Consider the following 21,387-nt stretch of genomic DNA (forward strand, 5'->3'; position numbering starts at 1 on the left):
TTTGCCCTTTTGGCCCATGACTGGTAGATTTACACTGCAGATCAAAGGTCTCTCTCAACAATCAAATTACTTCCAAGAAACCACAGACCTTTAAAAATAAGGACTAGTGACTTCATACAGGCTAGTAAAAATACTTTGGCTACAGCCCTTCACACATGTATGCTTGGGTATACACACACACAGGTGGAGCTCAATAAATGTGGAATGATTAGGTATTGATCAGCAGTATTTACTACATGAGTTAAGTCCAGACACACCATCTACCAATCAGCAATTCAAATTTCCATGCCCAGTATCAGGCAGCCAGCCCACCAGGCAATATTTCCTTAGCTTAAAGCAGAGATTCTCAAAATGTGGTCCCTTGTAACATGAGCAGGAACTCAGAAGTGCCACTCTGGGGGCTTTGGGGTTGAGGCCCAGCAGTCAGTGTTTTAACAAGCCCTACAGGTGATTTTGATGCACACTAAAGCTTGAAAATCACTGTTTTAGAGGCAGACATGCGAAAACGGTAATGGAAAAAAATAATTCGAACTCTTTTGCTTCACTTCAGCTGGGACAAACCAAGGTATCAAGCCAAAGTAAACTGCGAATGGTTTTATTTAAAAATACCTATTTCTATTTTCTAAAACTGATTGTCATTTTTTGATTGGCAAGTTCATGCTAATCAAAGTGTTAAGTGGGAATGCAGGTTGATGAGTCAGCCATCCAAGAATACACACTCTGCAAGCTCTAAGCCTGTATTTAGTCTGAAACCACCCCTCTGCACACTACTAAAATTTTGGTATAATGCATCACATCTGGACAAAGGCACAATGTATTTCCCACTCATTGAATCCAAAAACTGGACCTTGTTTTCTTTTTCTTTGAGATGGAGTTTCACTCTTGTTGCCCAGGCTGGAATGCAATGGCGCCATCTTGGCTCACTGCAACCTCCACCTCCTAAGTTCAAGTGATTCTCCTGCCTCAGCCTTCTGAGTAGCTGGGATTACAGGCGCCCGCCACCATGCCCAGCTCATTTTTGTATTTTTAGTAGAGACGGGGTTTCACCATGTTGACCAGGCTAGTCACGAACTCCTGTCCTCAGGTGATCCAGCCTGCCTTGGCCCCCTAACGTGCTGGGATTACAGGCGTGGGCCACTGTGTCCGGCCCTGGACCTTATTTTCTAATGTTAAGTTTGAGTTCTGGGTTTAGTTGGGCAAGAATTTCCCTCAGCTGCCATCAATCCTGGCTGAAGTTAACCCCTTTCCATCGCTGACCCAGGGAAAAAAACTACCAAATTTACTTACTATCTGTTAAAAATTCAAAAAGGAAGCAGATGATCAAGTCATTGAACAAAAAGCTACATGGATTAGACAAGAACATATAACATGGCTCTAAGATGATGGAGAAGGAAAAGACATTTCATGGGTGGCTTCTCCTTAAAAGAAATGGGAAACTCAGCTTATTAGAAAAAACAATTTGGGAGGTTACTACTTTAGCTCAGAGACTGTAAACTAAACCTCTGTTGAGCAGGAGGTGTGTGTGTGTGTGTGTCTGTGTGTGTGTGTGTGTGTGTGTGTGTGTACGTGCACAAAGAGGAGCAAGAAGGGGTGATTGGAGCAGGAAATCACGTCTTCAAGTCTTGAACAGCTTCCCACTGCAATCGATAAGGCCACGCCAGAGTTTGACATCAATGGCAATGCTCTGTGATGTCCACTACCACTGCCTTCTTCCAGCTGAAGAGGAAGTATCCTGTACCGGCCCCTGCTGCTACTGCAATGCAGAGGTACCCGTTGTAGGTCATGAAGATAAGCATGAGGAAGTAGCTTATGACCACCTGGATGATGTGCAGCACTGTTTGCAGGAGGTGAGGAAAGCTCAGCATCTGCTGCCTGGAGAGTAAACAGGGACACAACAATCAGGGACTCCTAGGAGTTCTGCAGATCAGGAGAAAGAGGGAAGAGCTCTTGCCATGAGCTCAGCTGGAACTGGACAGCCACTCTGGCAACTCATGGGTACTTGAATGTTCTTTGATTGGTCCATGGAAATGAAACAGCACAGGGCTGTCAGGCTTATAAACATTGGTCAGATATGGCTGTGAGGAGGAACCCTTTTCCGGAGAAGGAGAAAAGGACGAGCAGTAATCTAGACTTATCTCCACCTTAGATCCTGAAAGGGAAGCGTAAACCCTCTCCCGCTCATCTGCCCGAATGTTTTTAGGTTTCCCACCTTTGTAAAGTTTACATTCTACAAACACGGAAACAGAGGCTGGGGGTGGTGGCTAATGCCTTTAATCCCAGCACTTTGGGAGGCTGAGGTGGGCTGATTGCTTGAGCTCAGGAGTTTCAGACCAGCCTGGGCAACATGGCAAAACCTTGTCTCTACAAAAAATAAAAAAAATTAGCTGGGTGTTGTGGCTCATGCCTGTAGTTCCAGCTACTTGGGAGGCTGAGGTGGGAGGACCACTTGAGTCTGGAAGGCAGAGGTTGCAGTGAGTGAAGATCGTGCCACTGCACTTCAGCCTGGGCAATAGAGGGAGACCCTGTCTCCAGAAAAAAAAAAAAAAAAAAAATAGAATTGAGGGTTGGGTAGTATAGAAGAAATTACTTAATTAGGGATAAGGAGCCCTGGCTATTCATCCCCTGTGCCACCTTAGGTAGGTCACAATCCTTCTGGGCCTCAGTAAGCTCATCAGTACAATGGAAATAAATAACACTGCTTGTTTGAAAGCAGGATGTCGGTCTATAGGATTTCTTAAGGTCCAATTTGGTTTTAAGACTTACATTTTTATTAAAACAATCTCAAAAAACATTTGCCAATCCATGGGAAAAACCAATAATCACCCAAATACTTTCTTCGACAGAACACAGAAATTAATACAGTCTTATATTGTAAACAAAAAGAGGACAGAACTGACTAGGTGTAATTTTATAGAATCAACTGCAATCTGCCATTCTTTTATATCTTGACCTGAATTTCTTAACTTGTTCATTATTATTTTGGTAAATATTTTAAAATATGGATTCTTCACTTCCCTTCTTCTGAAGTGGCCAATACCTACAACTCAGAACAAACATTCATATTTGCAGAAGACTTCCTCTCATTCCTCCTTTGGCCTGCTCATGACCTACAACCCAAACCTCTAAGGACAGTTTTGATCAAGGTCATACAGAACTCCTAACTCAAGAAGAGGGCTGCTGCTGATCACATAGCTGCACTTTGCTGCTTAACTGATCAAGCTCTTTAGGACTTCATCTGGATCTGTTCAGTTCTTACCCAACAGTTTTGTGTGTCTCCATAAGGATGGTTCCATTTGGTCCTGGGACAGGCATGGAATTGTAGCGAATGCTGACTTGTGACTTACGCAGCAGGCTCTCTCGGGCTATCTTGAGTCCTTCATAGAACATTGCTAGTAAAAACACTGCCACAAAAGCTCCAGCCATTTCTAAGTATGGAAGGAAAATATGGTGGTACTGTCAAACATGTGCAAAATCATTAGCCAATGTGCTGTCCAGCTAGAAAGACACACAGAAAAAATGCTACTCTCAGTTTTTGAAGACATTATATTATTCCCTCTTCTCTTGCCCAGATAGGAGAACAGCTAAGATGGTGTAACTGAAAACTATTGCCTCTGCCAAGAACATGTTTACTTTTTGATTAAGATAAGAAAAAAAATCAGAACAACAATAACCTTTTGGTCAGACTGCTTGATGTCATTAAATTAGGTTTGTTACACTGAAACACACAATGTAGAATATTCCTGAATAGGCATTTCAATTCTAAGTCTTTCACACTGGGAAGTGTTGGTAATGACATAAATGTATTCAAACTGCTAATTTAACACGTTACCTGAACGAAATGCTCTCCTTCTTCCCAAAACAAATTGATTTTATGGCTCCAAAGAGACATCTGGTACCTAAGGCAGTCCAACTGACTACTGAGTTTGCGCAAGTTAAATTTAAAGTATACCATACAACATAATAGACACAAAGAGATGGGTAATCATCTACCTCAAAACTAGGAGTGACTAAGATGGGCCATGCCAAGAATCAGGAAGGATGTGGGCCATAGTTTGGTAGACTAAAAGAACACTGGTCTAGGTAGCTCTGGAAGGTCTGGGTCCTTGTCCTAGCTCTGACATATTAACTCTATGATTGAGGGCAAGTCATTTCACTCTTTGTGGCACTTAATTTATCGTAAAATTGAAGTATTATATTAGAGCAATAGTTTTAAACTTAGAGTTATTTTGTGGTATTTAACTTGACTTAGTCTTATGTCCAGGACTAATAACTTATTAAATAAGTAAACACTCTGAGGCCAGGCATGGTGGTTCATGCCTGTAATCCCAGCACTTTGGGAGGCCGAGGTGGGTGGATCACCTGAGGTCAGGAGTTTGAGACCAGCCTGGCAAACACGGCAAAACCCCGTTTCTACTAAAAATACAAAAATTAGCTGGGCATGGTGGTGGGTTCCTGTAACTCTAGCTACTTGGGAGGCTAAGGCAGGAGAATTGCTTGAACTTGGGAGCGGAGATTGCAGTGAGCCAAGATAGCTGCCATTGCACTCCAACCTGGGTGACAAGAATGAAACTCCATCTCAAAAAAAAATAAAATAAAATAAAAAATAAACACTCTGGAAAAGAATGAAAGAAAATGGATTGCAAAAGACTTCTATCTGGTATCTAAATTATTTTTTAGAGCTCCAAAACATACAGGTTAGTTAACAGAGGTTTACCAGAGGACCAAAAAAGTACTGTGTTTCCTACCTTCTAGGTAGGAAATAGGAACCAAGATGGTTATGCATCATTACCATGTTGACTCAGTAGTTAGGACAGAAACAGGTGCTGGACTTCCAAATTATTTGTCACTGTCTCTCATGTGACTATCACCTTCCAGCACTACCTGATGGCTTACTCACCTCCAGCTGTATTGATCACCAAACCGGAAAACAGTAGTTCCACATTCTTAAAGCCAAAGTAGAAGGTCATAGGCTGCCAGAAAACCAAAACAAGTCAGTTAGAGATGAATGAAAATTCTAAATGAGAATTTGGGGCAAAGAAGCTTAGAACATTTAAAAGTAGAAGATCTGGATAGTAAGAAGAGACACTCACGTGAGTGGGAAGCCCTCATTTTAGTGTTACTACCACAGGCACCGAGCATGAGTACTCTACTGGGCCCCCACCATCAACATTTATCTTTCTTTCTTTTTTTTTTTTTTTTTTGAGACAGATTCTCTCTCTGTCACCCAGGCTGGAATGCAGTTGTGAGATCTCAGCTCACTAAAACCTCCACCTCCCAGGTTCAAGCAATTCTCCTGCCTCAGCCTCCCAAGTAGCTGGGACTACAGGCACATGCCACCATGCCTGGCTAATTTTTTGTATTTTTAGTAGAGACAGGGTTTCACCGTGTTAGCCAGGATGGTCTCGATCTCCTGACCTCGTGATCCACCTGCCTCCACCTCCCAAAGTGTTGGGATTACAGGCATGAGCCACTGCGCCTGGCCAACTTTTGTCTTTCTCTCTTTTCCACACAAGGCATAAAGACCAGAACTTAATTCAGAAAAGAGTTGATTTTAGACGGGACTACCAAAGAAAGAAGCCTAAAATCTTGGTTCTGGTGTGACTCTGTAAGTAGCCTGCCATGTAATCTTGGGCAAATTACTTGCTTGGGTCTGCTTTAGTTATCCTCACTGGTAAACTGACCTTTAAAGATAATAAGCTTCCAACACTAAAATTCCATTATTTCTATTACCCAAGTGGGTGGGAAAGGGCCTGCATTGCCCCTCCTATGGCACTCACCATCATCATCATGTGGCTGTCTCCTCCACCATGGGAGTGTGAGGCTGAAGTGGCTGGGTGATGGTGAGAAGGTTGCATGGTACTGTTGGAGTCCATATAGCTCATCCCCATATGGTGGGAATGATCCATTTTTTCCAGGAAAAGTTGAGAGTCAGCAGAAGATTCTTTTAAGAGAAAGAATTATATATAATAATTTAAGGATATAAAAATCTTGTTTCTTTTTTTTTTTAATTTTTAGAGATGGAATCTTGCCATGTTGCCCAGGCTGGAATGCAATGGCTATTCACAGGCATGATACCGCTACTGATCAATACAGGAGTTTTGACCTGCTCCATTTCTGACCTAGGCTGGTTCACCAGGCAACCTGGTGGTTCCCTGCTCCTGGGCTTGTTTCTTGGTAAATACTTTGTCTATATGGAATTTGTCTAATAAATGAATGCTCTCCTGGCATCTTTACTCAGAATTATTTTTCATAATCTACAGATGGAGAGAGAAGGAATTCATGCTAATAGAGATCACTTTTGGAGACTGTAGCAGAAAGGGTTTACATGTAGGGCTACAGATGCCTAATCCTTCCTTATTCTGCAGAATTGTTCCTTTTTTTTTTTTTTTTTTTGAGACAGGGTCTTGCTCTGTCACCCAGGCTGGAGTGCAACTCACTGCAGCCTCAACCTCAGCCTCCTAAGGAGGTAGAATCACAGGCCTTAGCTTAGTCCACCACCACCACCATGCCTAGCTAATTTTTTGTTTTACGGTACAGATGAGGTCTCATGTTGCCCAGGCAGGTCTCAAACTCTTGAGCTCAAGCAATCCTCTTGCCTTGGCCTCCCAAAGTGTTGGGATTACCCATGTAAGCCACTGTGTCCAGCCAGTATAGTTCCTTTAATAGGTATTGCTTAATATATGTTCAAACTTAAATATTAGATAAGGAGAAGAAAAGCAGCTTCTTTGGATTGCAGGAAACAGACAATCTGTAATAAGATACAAATGAACGCCGTTAATGAAATTTAACTGCTTTAAGGCTTTCTAATCATAAATGTCAGCAGATGAAAAGCAAGGACTTCAGATAAGTCACCTAATTGGGATGGCCTGTGCCTAATCTGGATATTTTGATTACATTTTCACATACAGGACAACCAGCCTTCAGCTAATTTAAATTTGAAGAAAGGTCTACTGTGGCCCTAGGCAAGCAATGTGCTCAGACTTTAGATATAATTTCAATCCTACCAGGACATTAGAGTGAAGAACATGAAAAACAAGGTATAAATTGGATACTCTATATTAAATTAAGTCCAGACAACTGCAAATTCAGCCTTGTTTCTTTACTACCACATCACTGTATTGCTGCAAAAGTCATCTAAGACATAAACCAAGGAGCAATAATTCCCTTTTCTTTAAATTTTTTTTTTATTTTTGAGACAGAGTTTTGCATTGTTGCCCAGGCTAGAGAACAGTGGCGTGATCTTGGCTCACTGCAACCTTCACCTCCTGGATTCAAGCGATTCTTGTGCCTCAGCTGCCTGAGTAGTTGGGATTACAGGTGTGTACCACCACACCTGGCTAATTTTTAAATTTTTAGTAGAGATGGGGTTTCACCATGTTGGCCAGGCTGGTCTCGAACTCCTAAGCTCAAGTGATCTGCCCGCCTCAGCCTCCCAAAGTGCTGGGATTATAGGCTTGAGCTACTGTGCCTGGCCCAGAAGCAATAACTCCTATAGCTAGAGTTGGAGTGGGAGAGTGGGAAGCTGGGGTGTGTGGAAGGGAAGGTGTTGATGGATTCTCTTTATGTGTCCCTCAACTCCGGTCTGTGGAAGAAAAAGTGGTTTTAAAAATTCCAAGTAGGTATTCGTGTTCATGAAACCAAGTATGCTTTTCATTATTCATGCACTCAATAAATATTTATCAAGCTCCTATTACATACCAAACTCTAACCTAAGTGCTAATAATTCAACAGTGAATATGACAAACAAGGTTCCTAATAGGGAGAGAAACAATAAACACAATTTCATGTTGTGAAGGAAATAAGCTGAGAAATAAGACACAATTACTAAGAGGTAAAGAAGAAATTGGCTAGGTGCGGTGGCTCATGCCTGTTATCCCAGCACTTTGGAAGGCTGAGGCGGGCAGATCACTTGAGGCCAGGAGTTCGAGACCAGCCTGGCCCAACATGATGAAACCCCATCTCTACTTTAAAAAAAAAAAAAGCAACAAAAATATTAGCCAGGTGTGGTGGTGTGCACTTGTAATCCCAGTTACTCGAGTGGCTGAGGCATGAGAATCACTTGAACTTGGGAGGTGGAGGTTTCAGTGAGTCAAGGTTGCACCACTGCACTCCAGCCTAGGTGACAGAAGGAGACTGTCTCAAAAAAAAAAAAAAAAAAAAAAAAGACTGTAGGTAGGAAATTTATATCGATTCAGGGAGCTATCTATTTATCTATTTTCTCCTTGTTAACTCCTACCCCATGGTTCTATGACAGCTGGCTTAAGAAATAGGTTCTTATTTCTAGTGAAGGATAAGGCAAAGCATCAGGTAGGCATAATCAAAGATCCCCTTTCATGCCAGACACTAGATTATTTTATAATTATAGAGCTTGACAGTGAAACCCCGTCTCTACTAAAAATACAAAAATTAGCCAGGCATGGTGGCATGCGGCTGTAATCCCAGCTTCTCAGGAGGCTGAGGCAGAGAATTGCTTAAACCCGGGAGGCGGAGGTTGCAGTGAGCAGAGATCATGCCGCTGCACTCCAGCCTGGGCAGCAAAGCAAGACTCCATTAAAAAAAAAAAAAAAAAATTACAGAGCTCAACAATCTGGTATTATTGATACCATTACCATAAAGAGATTAGATTGGAGGTATAAAAACATACATAACAGGGTCTTTGTCTACAACATTTTTAGAGTAAACACGAAAAAATACAATGCACAATAAAATAAAGACCACGCTCAAAGTGTCAATGATGGGACAAATGGCAGGTGGGCAGCTGTTTTCAGATAAAGAGGTAATCACGGTAGGATGGAGAGATCACTGGCATCTGAGTGATCATAAATTATGATATTGAACCAAACAAATGCAGTAAGAATGAAAAGACTTTCGCTAGCCAGGAAGACTATTAACACATCCTTATAAAAAGATAAAGGCAGAAGACACAAATACTGTTCTCTTCCAATAAGAGTCTGAAAAATGATTATAGCATAAGAAAACCATAAAGGATTATTTCATTCCATATTATCAATATGAATCGTGGTCAGGAAGAGGCAATGAATATTTGCAAGAGTGCCTTCTTAAGACCAAAGGAAATAAAGAAATGAACATGGAGTCTTTCCTCAAGGAGCTTTAAGGCTAAAAGCTAGAAAGGGAAACTGAACAGTCATAATTTTCATTTTGGGATATAAGATAACATGTAAAGGACTGTTAAAAAAGCAAGACTAGGCCAGGCACAGTGGCTCACCCCTGTAATCCCAGCACTTTGGGAGGCCGAGGTGAGCGGATCACCTGAGGTCAGGAGTTTAAGACCAGCCTGACTAAAAACCCCGTCTCTACTGAAAATACAAAACTTAGCCAGATCTAGTGGCAGGCACCTATAATCCCAGCTACTTGGGAGGCTGAGGCAGGAGAATCACTTGAACCCGGGAGGCAGAGGTTGCAGTGAGCCAAGACTGTGCCATTGCACTCCAGCCTGGGCAACAGACTGAGACTCCATCTCAAAAAAAAAAAAAAACCAACAAAAAAAGACTATAGTACCACAAACTACCTAAAAGTTGTAACCCTGATGATTTCCTTGATGAACTTTCATAACATTAATTATTACCATGAACTAATTTCGAAGACCCACAGGTTCTTAATTATTCAGGCCCCTCATTATCAATTAAGAGAAATCTACTCAATGATGACACATTATCAAATCTCTTCAGACATATCAGTGACTCAGGACAAGGTATATACAAATTTCCAGAAAACCTTTCAAAGTATGCACCTGTTTTGAAGTGTCATCTGTGCAGGATATATTTCACATCCAAATATACTAGGAGATAGAACAAGAGCAGAATCTACTTGCTCTCACTGTCAGTAGACAATGGATGTAATGTAATGGAATCCTATGCAAGGCTTACCCAATGGTGTATGAATAGGAAGGTACAAAGCTGTTGGAGATTACTATATAAACATACACTGTAGGCTCAAACACAAACCAATCCTGATAAGTCCTTAAGCTCACTAAAAGCTTTATTTTAGGAAAAGATCCCATGGGAATATGCAAAGCTAAATGACATCAAAAAAGGAAAAACTTACAAATTAATTATTAAAGCATAATAAATGAAAGTGATTATATTTTTTTATCTTCCCACTTAAATTTTCAGTGATGTGCTGTATGTATTTGGATAACTTATCTTCTAAAGCAATCAAACACACCTAACCCATTCTCTCTAGAATAGAAATTCAACTTATAGGAGGTAAACTACCATTGGTTCTTTTTAGCCTGTTCCTTTGGTAGCTTTAATCTAAGATGACTCAAGCTCAGCTGCTTCCAAAATAAAAATGGGTATTGATGTAAAAATAAGTTAAAATCCAGGGTCATAGCAATCTTTTTTTTTTTGGAGATGGAGTCTCGCTCTGTCACTCAGGCTGGAGTGCAGTGGACGGATCTCAACTCACTGCAAGCTCCGCCTCCCTGGGTTCATGCCATTCTCCTGCCTCAGCCTCCTGAGTAGCTGGGACTCCAGGCGCCCGCCACCTCGCCCGGCTAGTTTTTTGTATTTTTTAGTAGAGACGGGGTTTCACCGTGTTAGCCAGGATGGTCTCGATCTCCTGACCTCGTGATCTGCCCGTCTCGGCCTCCCAAAGTGCTGGGATTACAGGCTTGAGCCACCGCGCCTGGCCGGTCACAGCAATCTTTGCTCTACTTTTTTTTTTTTTAGATGGAGTCTCACTCTGTCGCCCAGGCTGGAGTGCAGTGGTGCGATCTTGGCTCGCTGCAACCTCCACCTCTCAGGTTCAAGCAATTCTCCGGCCTCAGCTTCCCTAGTAGCTAGGATTACAGGCATGTGCCACCATGCCCAGCTAATTTTTTATTTTTAGTGGAACCGGGTTTTACCATTTTAGCAAGGCTGGTGTTGAACTCCTGACCTCAAATGATCTGCCCACTTTGGCCTCCCAAAGTGCTGGGATAACAGGCATGAACCACCATGCCAGGCCAAATTTACAAATTATTTGTAAAGAACAATACTGTCTAAATCTGTTTTGTATGGCTATAACAGAATACCTCAGGCTGGGTAATTTACAAAGAAAAGAGGTTTATTTGCCTCATGATTCTGGGGACTGGACAGTCCAAGAGCATGGTGCCAGCATCTGCGGGGCTTCTGGCAGAGAAGCAGAAAGGCAGGTGGGCATGTGCAAAGAGATATGGACTCACTTTACAGCAACCCAATCTTGCAGGAACGAATCCATTCCTGTGAAAGCAATAACTCACTCGCTCCTGAGAGTGGACATTAATTTACTCATGAGGGTGGATCCCTAATGACCCAAATGCCTACCGGCTCTCACCACTGTTACAAATACTAACCAAAAAAACGTGAATATGTAACTCAGGGACAGAACTGAAAAACAAACAATAAAAAAACCCTTAGGATTCCTAACCTTTAATCTATGATAAAATCCACCTACAATATTTTATTTACCAAGTTGAGCTTATAACTAGGGTAGAAAGATTAGAATTACTGTGACCAGGTGTGGTGGCTCACGCCTGTAATCTCAGCACTTTCGGAGGCCGAGGAGGGTGGATCACCTGAGGTCAGGAGTTCGAGACTAGCCTGACCAACATAGTGAAACCCCATCTCTACTAAAAATATAAAATTAGCTGGGCATGGTGGTGCATGCCTGTAATCCCAGCTACCTGGGAGGCTGAGGCAGGATAATCGCTTGAATCCAGGAGGTGGAGGTTGCAGTGAGCGAAGATCCTGCCATTGCACTCCAGCCTGGGCAATAAGAGCGAAACTCCATCTCAAACAATAACAACAACAACAACAACAACAACCACCCCCAAAACAAAGAAAGATTAGAATTACTGTACTGCCCTTTCATTTACTTTTTTTTTTTTTTTGCCAATTGAGGTACACTAGTTTTCTTTAACATAATTCAAAATAGTTCAATACTGGAGGGTCACCTTTGCATTAAAATAATGGAATGACAGGATTTAACTACATAACTGAACACATCTATACAAAGAATTTGGAAGGTGAAGGTGAATTTTAAAAGAAAAGGAAGGTGATCTGATTGTATGTCCTGGGAAAGTTACTTAGCCATTCTGGAGCTGGTCTCCAGCCTATACAACTTGGAGGATTCTTGGGAGGATTATATGAGATAACATACATAAAGCATCTACCAAAGTGCCCGATAAATGGCAGTTATTATCATTATGTGGAAGATTAGGGGATAAAAGACCTTGCGTAGGGAAAATCCAATGAGTGAACTTCGTGGGAGAAGGCATTAGTCAAAATATTAGCTGGGTTTCTCTCCCCACTTGACTTTATTAAGACAACCCTTGACTTGTCTGTTAGCTTCTCTCCTACAAAGTATGCGAGTCAAGACTACTTTCAAGACTGGGCACAGTGGCTCACGCCTATAATCCCAGCACTTTGGGAGGCCGAGGTGGGAGGATCACTTGAGGTCAGGAGTTTGAGACCAGCCTGGCCAACATGGTGAAACCCCATCTCTACTAAAAATACAAAAATTAGCCGGGCATGGTGGCGGGTGCCTGTAATCCCAGCTACTTGGGAGGCTGAGGCAGGAGAATCACTTGAACCTGGGAGGCTGTGTTGTAGTGAACTGAGACTGCGCCATTGCTCTCTAGCCTGGGCGACAAGAGCAAAACTCTGTCTCAAAAAAAAAAAAAAAAAAAAAAAAAAGACTACTTTCAAGTCTCTTTCTGCCTGTCCTGATTCCTGCGACCATGCAGTGGCTATGAACACTCATGTGAACAGTTCATAAGACCTCTTCCTTCTAGCACAGAAATCTTGGATCTTTTTTTTTTTTTTTGAGACGGAGTCTCTGTCACCCAGGCTGGACTGCAGTGACACAATCTCAGCTCACTGCAACCTCCACCTCCTGAGTTCAAGTGATATAAAATAAAAGATGGCTTGGCCATCTTCTTGGATTATTAAAGAAGATGAGAAATGGTCTAGGAATTGACTATTTTAAAAAATTAAGCAAGAGGTTATATGGAATTTAGTTCTCATAAAATAGTTAAGAAAAGGAGTTTCTTTCTCAGGAAGGCTTTAAACTATTCAGTTTCTAGGGAACATTTATCTTCAGTTAGGTACCTGAAGTTGGCTATGTGCCAACTTGTTTCTGTTGCTCTGAATGCTATTAAATATAGGAAACAGCACATGCTATATTGACTCTTGAAGAGCTCAGCACTTCTATTGCTTTCCTCTCTCCCCCATTTAATAAGTACGGTATGATATTTTTCCAAATAACTTTCTTTTTTTTTTTTTTTTTTTGAGACGGAGTCTTGCTCTGTCGCCCAGGCTGGGGTGCAGTGGCCGGATCTCAGCTCACTGCAAGCTCCACCTCCCGGGTTTATGCCATTCTCCTGCCTCAGCCTCCTGAGTAGCTGGGACTACAGGCGCCCGCCACCTCGCCCGGCTAGTTTTTTGTATTTTTTAGTAGAGACGGGGTTTCACCGTGTTAGCCAGGATGGTCTCGATCTCCTGACCTCGTGATCCACCCGTCTCGGCCTCCCAAAGTGCTGGGATTACAGGCTTGAGCCACCGCGCCCGGCCCAAATAACTTTCAAAACCTCCTTATAGTCAAGGGTCTTTCATAGTCAACCTCCAAAGATTATCAAAAAAGTTTTCCCTATACCTGCCCTGTCACCTCCAAGACAGACACAGTCTGTAAAATCTAGTATCTTTAACAAAAATACATACAAATTTATGGTCAGGAGTTAGGAAATTAGCAAGATGGCTAAATTCTGATGCCTATTCTGAGTCTTAGCATTGAGTATTGGCCTTATTTCTATTGCACAATAAGAATAAGATATAATAATCCATAGGGACTATGGAGATTAGATTGCACAAAAAGACTACACAGAAGTAGTCATACATCTGCCACATGGGCTCTTTTCTCTAGCTCAGACAGATATAATCTGGAGCCCCAGACAATTCTTTTGGAGACTGCCTGTCTTTCCTGGCTTCCATGATAAGGAAGAAAGTCTTTATTCTTAAAATGATTAGGGTCATATTCCTTTTTAGATTTGTAAAAACATTAAAAAAAGAGAAATCTATCTAGTTTATCTTCTACTTTCTATATTCATTACTTATAATTGGTAACTGTAAGTTTTTGGCAAGCACTTATACAGAAAATTCAAGGTCAAAGACAGTACACTACCATAAACAGGGATGCATGCTTATGGACTACGTCCACATGATCAAGCAACCAGTTTAACTGGGCGAATCCTGCCTTTTGATGACCTGTATGGGGTTAGCAGACACTCTGAGAAATGACTCTGGCTTTGTTTTGATTGCTTCTATAGGTGAATTTTAAAATTACCTTGGTTAGGTACGGTGGCTCATGCCTTTAATCTCAGCACTTTGGGAGGCCGAGGCGGGTGAATCACTTGAGGCCAGGAGTTTAAGACCAGCCTGGCCAACATGGCAAAACCCCATCTCTACTAAAAATTAGCTGGGTATGGTGGTGTGTCTGTAGTTCCAGCTACTCAGGAGGCTGAGGCATGATAATCACTTGAACACAGGAGGTGGAGGTTGCAGTGAGCTGAGATTGTGCCACTACACTCCAGACTGGGCGACAGAGCAAGATTCTTTCTCAATAAATAAAATAAAATAAAATAAAATAAAAATAAAAATTATCATCCAGGTGTGGTGGCTCACGCCTGTAATCCCAGCACTTTGGGAGGCCAAGGCGGGCAGATCATGAGGTCAGGAGATGGAGACCATCCTGGATAACATGGTGAAACCTTGTCTCTACTAAAAATACAAAAAATTAGCCGGGCATGGTGGCACGTGCCTGTAGTCCCAGCTACTCAGGAGGCTGAGGCAGGAAAATCACTTGAACCCGGGAGGCAGAGGTTGCACTGGGCTGAGATCATGCCACTGCACTGTAGTCTGGGTGACAGAGCGAGATTCCATCTCAAAAAAAAAAAAAAATCTTAATGGCTGGGCATGGTAGCTTACACATGTAATCCCAGCACTTTGGGAAGCTGAGGCACGCAGATTGCTTGAACCCAGGAGTTTGATACCAGGCTGGGCAACGTGGTGAAACCTCGTCTGTACTAAAAATACAAAAATTAGCTGGGCATGCTGGTGTGTACCTGTGGTCCCAGCTTGAGAGGGTGTGGGAGATCACTTGTGCCTGGGAAGTCACGGCTGCAGTGAGTAGTGATTGCGCCACTGCACTCTAGTATGGGCGACAGGGTGAGGCCCTGTCTCAAAAAAAATTATCCTGATGGCTCAATAAATCCCACACACCTTTTGTGGAGGAGTGGTGGCAAAGGAGATGTAGGACAACAAAGGGGAGACCTTGATATAATACAGCAATAAACAGAACTTTGAGCTGGGTACAGTGGCTCACATCTGTAATCCCAACACTTTGAGAGGCTGGGGCAGGCAGATCGCTTCAGCTCAGGAGTTTCAGACCCGCCCGGGCAACATGAAGAAACCCCATCTCTACTGAAAATACAAAAGTTAGCCAGGTGTGGTGATGTGTGCCTGTAGTTCCAACTACTCAAGAGGCTCAGGTGGGAGAATCGACCTGAGCCTGGAAGGTCATGGCTGTAGTGAGCCGTGATTGCGCCATGCACTCCAGCCTGGGCAACAGGAATGATACCTTGTCTAAAAAAAAAAAAAAAAAGAAAGAAAAAAAAAAAGAACTTAGTGGCATTCTAGGTCAATATACTGGAGTTGCTTGGAAAAAACACAGTAGCTCCCAGTAAGTGGGAGGGGAAATACAATCTGATAAATTTTTAGGGAGAAGACTTTTCGCTTTGAAGGCTGTAATGTTTCCTACTCATTCCCTGGGTCCTGGCTTCATATTCCTATTCCAAACTAACTGACAGAGGTCGGGTGTGATGGCTCACACCTGTAATCCCAGCACTTTGGGAGGCCGAGGTGGGTAGATCACTTGAGGTCAGGAGTTTGAGACCAGCCTGGCCAACATGGTGAAACCCGTCTCTACTAAAAAAAAAAAGAAAAACAAAAAACAAACAAAACAACAACAAACAAAACCAAACCCAAATTAACCAACAGAAATGTGACCATAATTGGATGACGATAACCATATAATCCTTTTGATATTCTAGCTGCCTTTCCCTTGCCTATGTCTTTCTTGAGGTGCAGTGATCATAGGTATACTTAATTTGATCAATTCCTCTTATAAAAGGTAGGCTTGATTAAACTATGGGTCTCGGCCAGAACTGGCAAAAACTTAAAGACCCCTAAAGTTGTGCCATACCAATGTATTAAATATGGTAAGTAAAATGATCAGTGGAGGTAGTAAAAAAACAGGTCAGGTCAACAAGAAAAAAAAGAAATGTAAAATATCTTAAAATTATATACATTCAAACACATATTGTTCTCCCCAGATTAAGTCTGTCAAGTGACAGTAGTCCATATGGCACTTGCTACAACTGTAGTCTTACAAGGATAGTCTGTACTTAGGAAAGCAATTATCCCAAACCCACCATTATAATTACCTTTACCTCACACACCCACACACATATCTTACATTTTATCTTTTTAAAACTTCTCCAATAAAACCTAGCTACTGTTTTGCCTTTTGCCTTTGTTGATAATAACTCCAAGGGATCATCTATAATAAATTCTCACTTGCTTGTCTTCATAGCAATGTTGGGGCTGAGAAGGATATTAATAGAATTGGCCAAGAATTAATTTAGTGATTATCTGCAGATTTCAATAATCCTTATATTATTCTCTCTCATCTTGTTTTTTTCTGACCCTGACAGATGGAGATATTTTCTCTTCCTTCACCATATACCTTCCCTGAAGCACTTTTCATGTAGAAAAGCCAAACTATGCCATACTCAAGTAATAGCAGAATTTATGTGGATGAATTACTCATACATCAGACTAATAAGCTGCATCAAAAGTAACCAACTGTCAGAGACATAAAGGAGGAAACTACTTCAAATAATTACACTTAAAACTTTAAGTGCCTTCATTTATGAGTGGCCAATGATCTAGGCAAACAAGAAATGCTGCATGGATTGACAACTTTTTAAAATAATAAAACAAGCTATGAATTAGTAGGAATAGCTTTTTTTTTTTTTTTTTTTTTTTTTTTTTTTTTTTTTTTTGAGACGGAGTTTTGCTTTTGTCACCTAAGCTGGAGTAACTGGTGCGATCTCGGCTCATTGCAAGCTCCGCCTCCTGGGTTCAAGTGATTCTCCTGCCTCAGCATCCCGAGTAGCTGGGATTACAGGTGCCCACCACCACGCCTGGCTAATTTTTTGTATTTTTATTAGAGATGAGGTTTCACCATGTTGGCCAGGCTGGTCTCGGACTCCTGACCTCAGGTGATCCACCTGCCTCGGCCTCCCAAAGTAATGGGATTACAGGCGTGAGCCACTGCGCTTGGCTAGTAGGAATAGCTTCTTTACTCATAAGCTCTTGGCTAAAAATATCTATTTTAGCAAAAAAGGACGATAACTCAGGAGCTGCCCTGAGAATCTTACTTTGACTGTACTTATGGAATGATAAAAAACAAAAACAAAAAACCTGTGATTTAATTATAATCAGAACAAGACAGGAATAAGCTGGGGGCAGTGGTGCGTGCCTGCAGTCCCAGCTACTCAGAGGATCACTGGAGCCTGGGAGTTTGAATCTAGCCTGGGCAGCATAGTGAGACAACCCCCCCGCCCCCACATCTCTTAAAAAGAAGGAATAAGACAAAGAAACACTTTATCTCCAGTATCAGTTGAAGGTCATCCCCTTCTATCATAAATTTCATCTTTCTACATCACTCCAGCTTATTAAGCTGTTCAAACTCAGCAAAGGAGATGAGAAACCTGTTGAGGCAAGACAGATCCTGGAGAAAGTGATTACGTGATTAATTATACAGTCATTGAAGGCTATTATTTGAAAGAGAAAACATGCTAAAGTCAAACTCAATTTTTAAAATGCCCATTGTCCAATCCCTAGGTCACCTATGTCTTCTAAGTAAACATGAATGGACCATGTAATTACTATATAAACAACAAAATATAAAGGCAAGAACTAGTTTAAAGGTGAGAGAGGACACAGGTGACATACACTACATTGGGTAAGTTATTTTACATTTTAGAGCTTCATTTTCCTTAACTATAAGAATACTGAATTATATAATCCATAAAGTTTCACCTAGAGTTAAAACTTAAAAAAAAAAAAAAAGCCTAGAGTATAAAAACACAAAGCCCTTGGGAGGCTGAGAAGCCTAGAGTATAAAATACAAAGCTCTTGGGAGATTTGAACATTTACATTTTCTGGCCAAATTTACCTTCATAGATACTTTTGGAAAATATGTGTTTTGTGACAAATATGAGGACAGAGATTGTAAACAAAACTCATCCCTGTTTCTAAAAGAAGAAGGGAAGAGATTATACTGGCTGCTGTTGACTTTTAAGTGGTCTGAAATGCTAAACCAAAACGTTTTATGTGAATTAAATCTCTAAAGCATGAAGCCTTGACAAGTTCCATATAAAATGACATCAGGGGAAATGGAACAAACTGTAAGATAAGATCAACTTAAAAATGATTTTAGGCCGGGCATGGTGGCTCATGCCTGCAATCCTAGTGCTTTGGAAGGCCGAGGTGGGAGGATCACTTAAGAGTCCAGGAGTTTGAGACCAGCCTGGGAAATACAGTGAGACCCCATCTCTACAAAAAAGCAAAAAATTAGCCGGATGTGGTGTCATGCACTTGTAATGCCAGCTACTGAGGGAGGCCCTGAAGTGGGAGGATTGCTTTAAGCCTGGGAGGTCAAGGCTGCAGTGTGCTATGATCATGCCACTGTACTCCAGCCTGGGCAAGAGTGAGACTTTGTCTCAAAAAAACCAAAAAAACCAAACCCTACCTTTTCTGCCTATATGTACTTTATATTCCAGCCAAACAAGTCCAATGGCCAAAAGTTTCTAGTGCTCCTAGGAAACATCCCACACTTTTCTGTCTGGAATCTTTGCCTGCATTGTTTCTTAAGTCTGAAATGCCCATCCTTACTACCTCTAGTGCAACAAATCCATGCCATCCTCCAAGGTCTAGGTTTGTTTCTGTTTTTTGTTTTGTTTTTTTTTTGAGACAGAGTCTCACTCTGTTGCCCAGGCTGGAGTGCAGTGGCGCAATCTCCACTCACTGCAAGCTTCATCTCCTGGGTTCATGCCATTCTCCTACCTCCCCCTCCCGAATAGCTGGCACTACAGACGCCCACCACCACGCCCAGCTAATTGTTTGTATTTTTAGTAGAGACGGGGTTTCACTGTGTTAGCCAGGATGGTCTCGACGTCCTGACCTTGTGATCTTCTAGTTTTAAGAGCTCTGAAGATCCATAGTATATTGTGCCTTTCCTAATAATTCTAACTGGAACTAGGTCTCAAAATACTCTAAAATGTTTTTATGATATTTTCAATCAATGCCCATATCATCATACTGATAGAATGGTATTGAGAAATGGTAGGAGAAACAGTTGAATGAAACTATTCTAAAATTCCTTCTCATCTTTATCAACTGCAGATGCTTAATGAGCCCCTCTTGGATGCTACTCTTTCTTGAGTCAGCTAAGAAGAGAAGTCTGGCTCCAAACAATTCGGTCTGGAAAGAGATGGATGAGCCATTTCTTCACCTATATGTGGATCACCTGAAACTGAAACCTGAGTGTCCCGTCTCTTAATTTGTGGGTCACAGAATCCCACTAAGAATTGGAAGGACCTTAGCAGTCATTGCATGGTGCTCCTCAGTAATACTCAAATTCTATAATAACTGTTCAAACACCTCTGGGAACTTGTCAGGCAAGTATGTTGCTCCCTTCCAGAAATATAAGGAAGCAAAATTATCTTCCTAGCCAAGCCAAATACAGAAGATGCCCCATAGGAATCTGAATCTTGCTATTTGACAGTGATGATGCTGATGAACCGGTACTCCAAGCTAAACCAGTATTTGTACTGCAGATACTATTTGCATGTACTTCTCAAGCTGTAATTTGCTTCTAAGGCTGCACTCTGAAGAACTAATTTCTGGCCTGCAAAAAGAAACCTAGGTATCTTCACCCCCACTTTTGATATCAATACACTGATTTTTAAGCTATGTGGCATTTAAATCTGTTGCAGACTTATCTTTCCAGACTAATCTCAATCTACTCTCCTTCACATTCATATGTTCCACTGAAACTGACCTACTCACTGTTCCTCAATAATTTTTGTTTTTTTTTTGAGACAGTCTTGCTCTGTCGCCCAGACTGGAGTACAGTGGCGCAATCTTGGCTCACTTCCACCTCCTAGGTTCAAGCGATTCTCCTGCCTCAGCCTCCAGTGTAGCTGTAATTACAGGCAAGCACCACCACGCCCAGCTAATTTTTGTATTTTTAGTAGAGATGGGGTTTCACCATGTTGGCCAGACTGGTCTCAAACTCCTGACCTCAAGTGATCCGCCCGCCTCGGGCTCCCAAAGTGGTAGGATTTACAGGTGTGAGCCACCGTGGCCAGCCCCTCAATAAAATTCAGCACTTTGACATTTGTATGCGTTTTCAGGCTTTTGTAATTCCCTGGAATTCCTTTTATTTTTTCCCCCTCATTTTCTATATAGGTACTAATCCTGCCATTATTTATTCAACATTTATCATGCAATAAAATGTGCCAGAATTAAGGATAAAGCTAAAACATGGCCCTTGATCCTTTTGATTTATAACCTAGCTCATTCCAGGAGGTTTTTCTTTAATTCTGAAGAAATCTCTCTTTTTTGAATTTCCCTAGCAATCTTCTCTTACAGAAATTTTGACTTACAGTTTTTAAAATACAAGATAAAAAATGCCATATGTACACAGCAAGCTTCTTGAGGGCAAGAAACTTTCTAATTTCTACTTCCTTACAGCATCTGGAAGAATACTCACCAAATACTCATTCATTCAAAAAGTATGTATTAATTCTTACAAAATCCATGTAGGTTTCAATATCTACCTATAAGGAGTCTGATGCAAAAAGACAAGGTAATTGCCTTTGTGGGGCTACTCAAGAGGAAAAAGTCTCTCTCAGTAAAAATGTAAGCAAATAAATATATATAGGAATGTATAATTACCATTTGTGTAAGTGGTATGAAGGAAGTACAACAATGAACTGTGGCAGAAAATAACGGTGAAAGAACTAATTTAGATGGAGGACAGGTGGGAAGAGAAAGAGAGGCGTTTTCTTAAAGGAGCTGACTTTAAACAGACTGATAAAGTAATTATTGGAGTTTAGTAGAAGGAAAGAGAAGAGCCTTCCTGAGTCAAGAGAAGAAGTAAGAGATCAAGGTTAACATGAACAGAACATACTGAGTGAGTGGAGGACAGGCTAATGAGGTTGAAGAGGGAAGCATAAGGAATACTCAATTAAGAATGTCTGGGCGCGGTGGCTCACAC

At 41.5% G+C, this 21,387-nt stretch overlaps 1 protein-coding gene and 1 long non-coding RNA gene across 2 annotated transcripts in view; one reads left to right on the forward strand and one right to left on the reverse strand.

The window, feature by feature from the left end:
- Nucleotides 1-1,536: 1,536 nt before the first annotated feature.
- The window catches only part of SLC31A1 (solute carrier family 31 member 1), a 37,787-nt gene continuing 17,936 nt past the window's right edge, over nt 1,537-21,387 (reverse strand). Inside the window, exons 2-5 of the mRNA NM_001257506.1 lie at nt 5,778-5,941; nt 4,898-4,970; nt 3,257-3,425; nt 1,537-1,872 (exon numbers count right to left, since the gene is read on the reverse strand). Coding sequence (NP_001244435.1) covers nt 1,671-1,872; nt 3,257-3,425; nt 4,898-4,970; nt 5,778-5,906 — 573 coding nt within the window. The 5' untranslated portion in view covers nt 5,907-5,941 and the 3' untranslated portion in view covers nt 1,537-1,670. The remainder of the gene's footprint in view (nt 1,873-3,256; nt 3,426-4,897; nt 4,971-5,777; nt 5,942-21,387) is intronic.
- Nucleotides 5,512-20,077, forward strand: LOC144335157 (uncharacterized). Its single transcript, XR_013405644.1, has 3 exons — nt 5,512-5,605; nt 6,016-6,174; nt 19,509-20,077. It is a non-coding gene; the product is annotated as an uncharacterized LOC144335157 (long non-coding RNA).

The sequence above is a fragment of the Macaca mulatta genome, chromosome 15, assembly GCF_049350105.2.
Source record: "Macaca mulatta isolate MMU2019108-1 chromosome 15, T2T-MMU8v2.0, whole genome shotgun sequence".
Lineage (NCBI taxonomy): Eukaryota > Metazoa > Chordata > Mammalia > Primates > Cercopithecidae > Macaca > Macaca mulatta.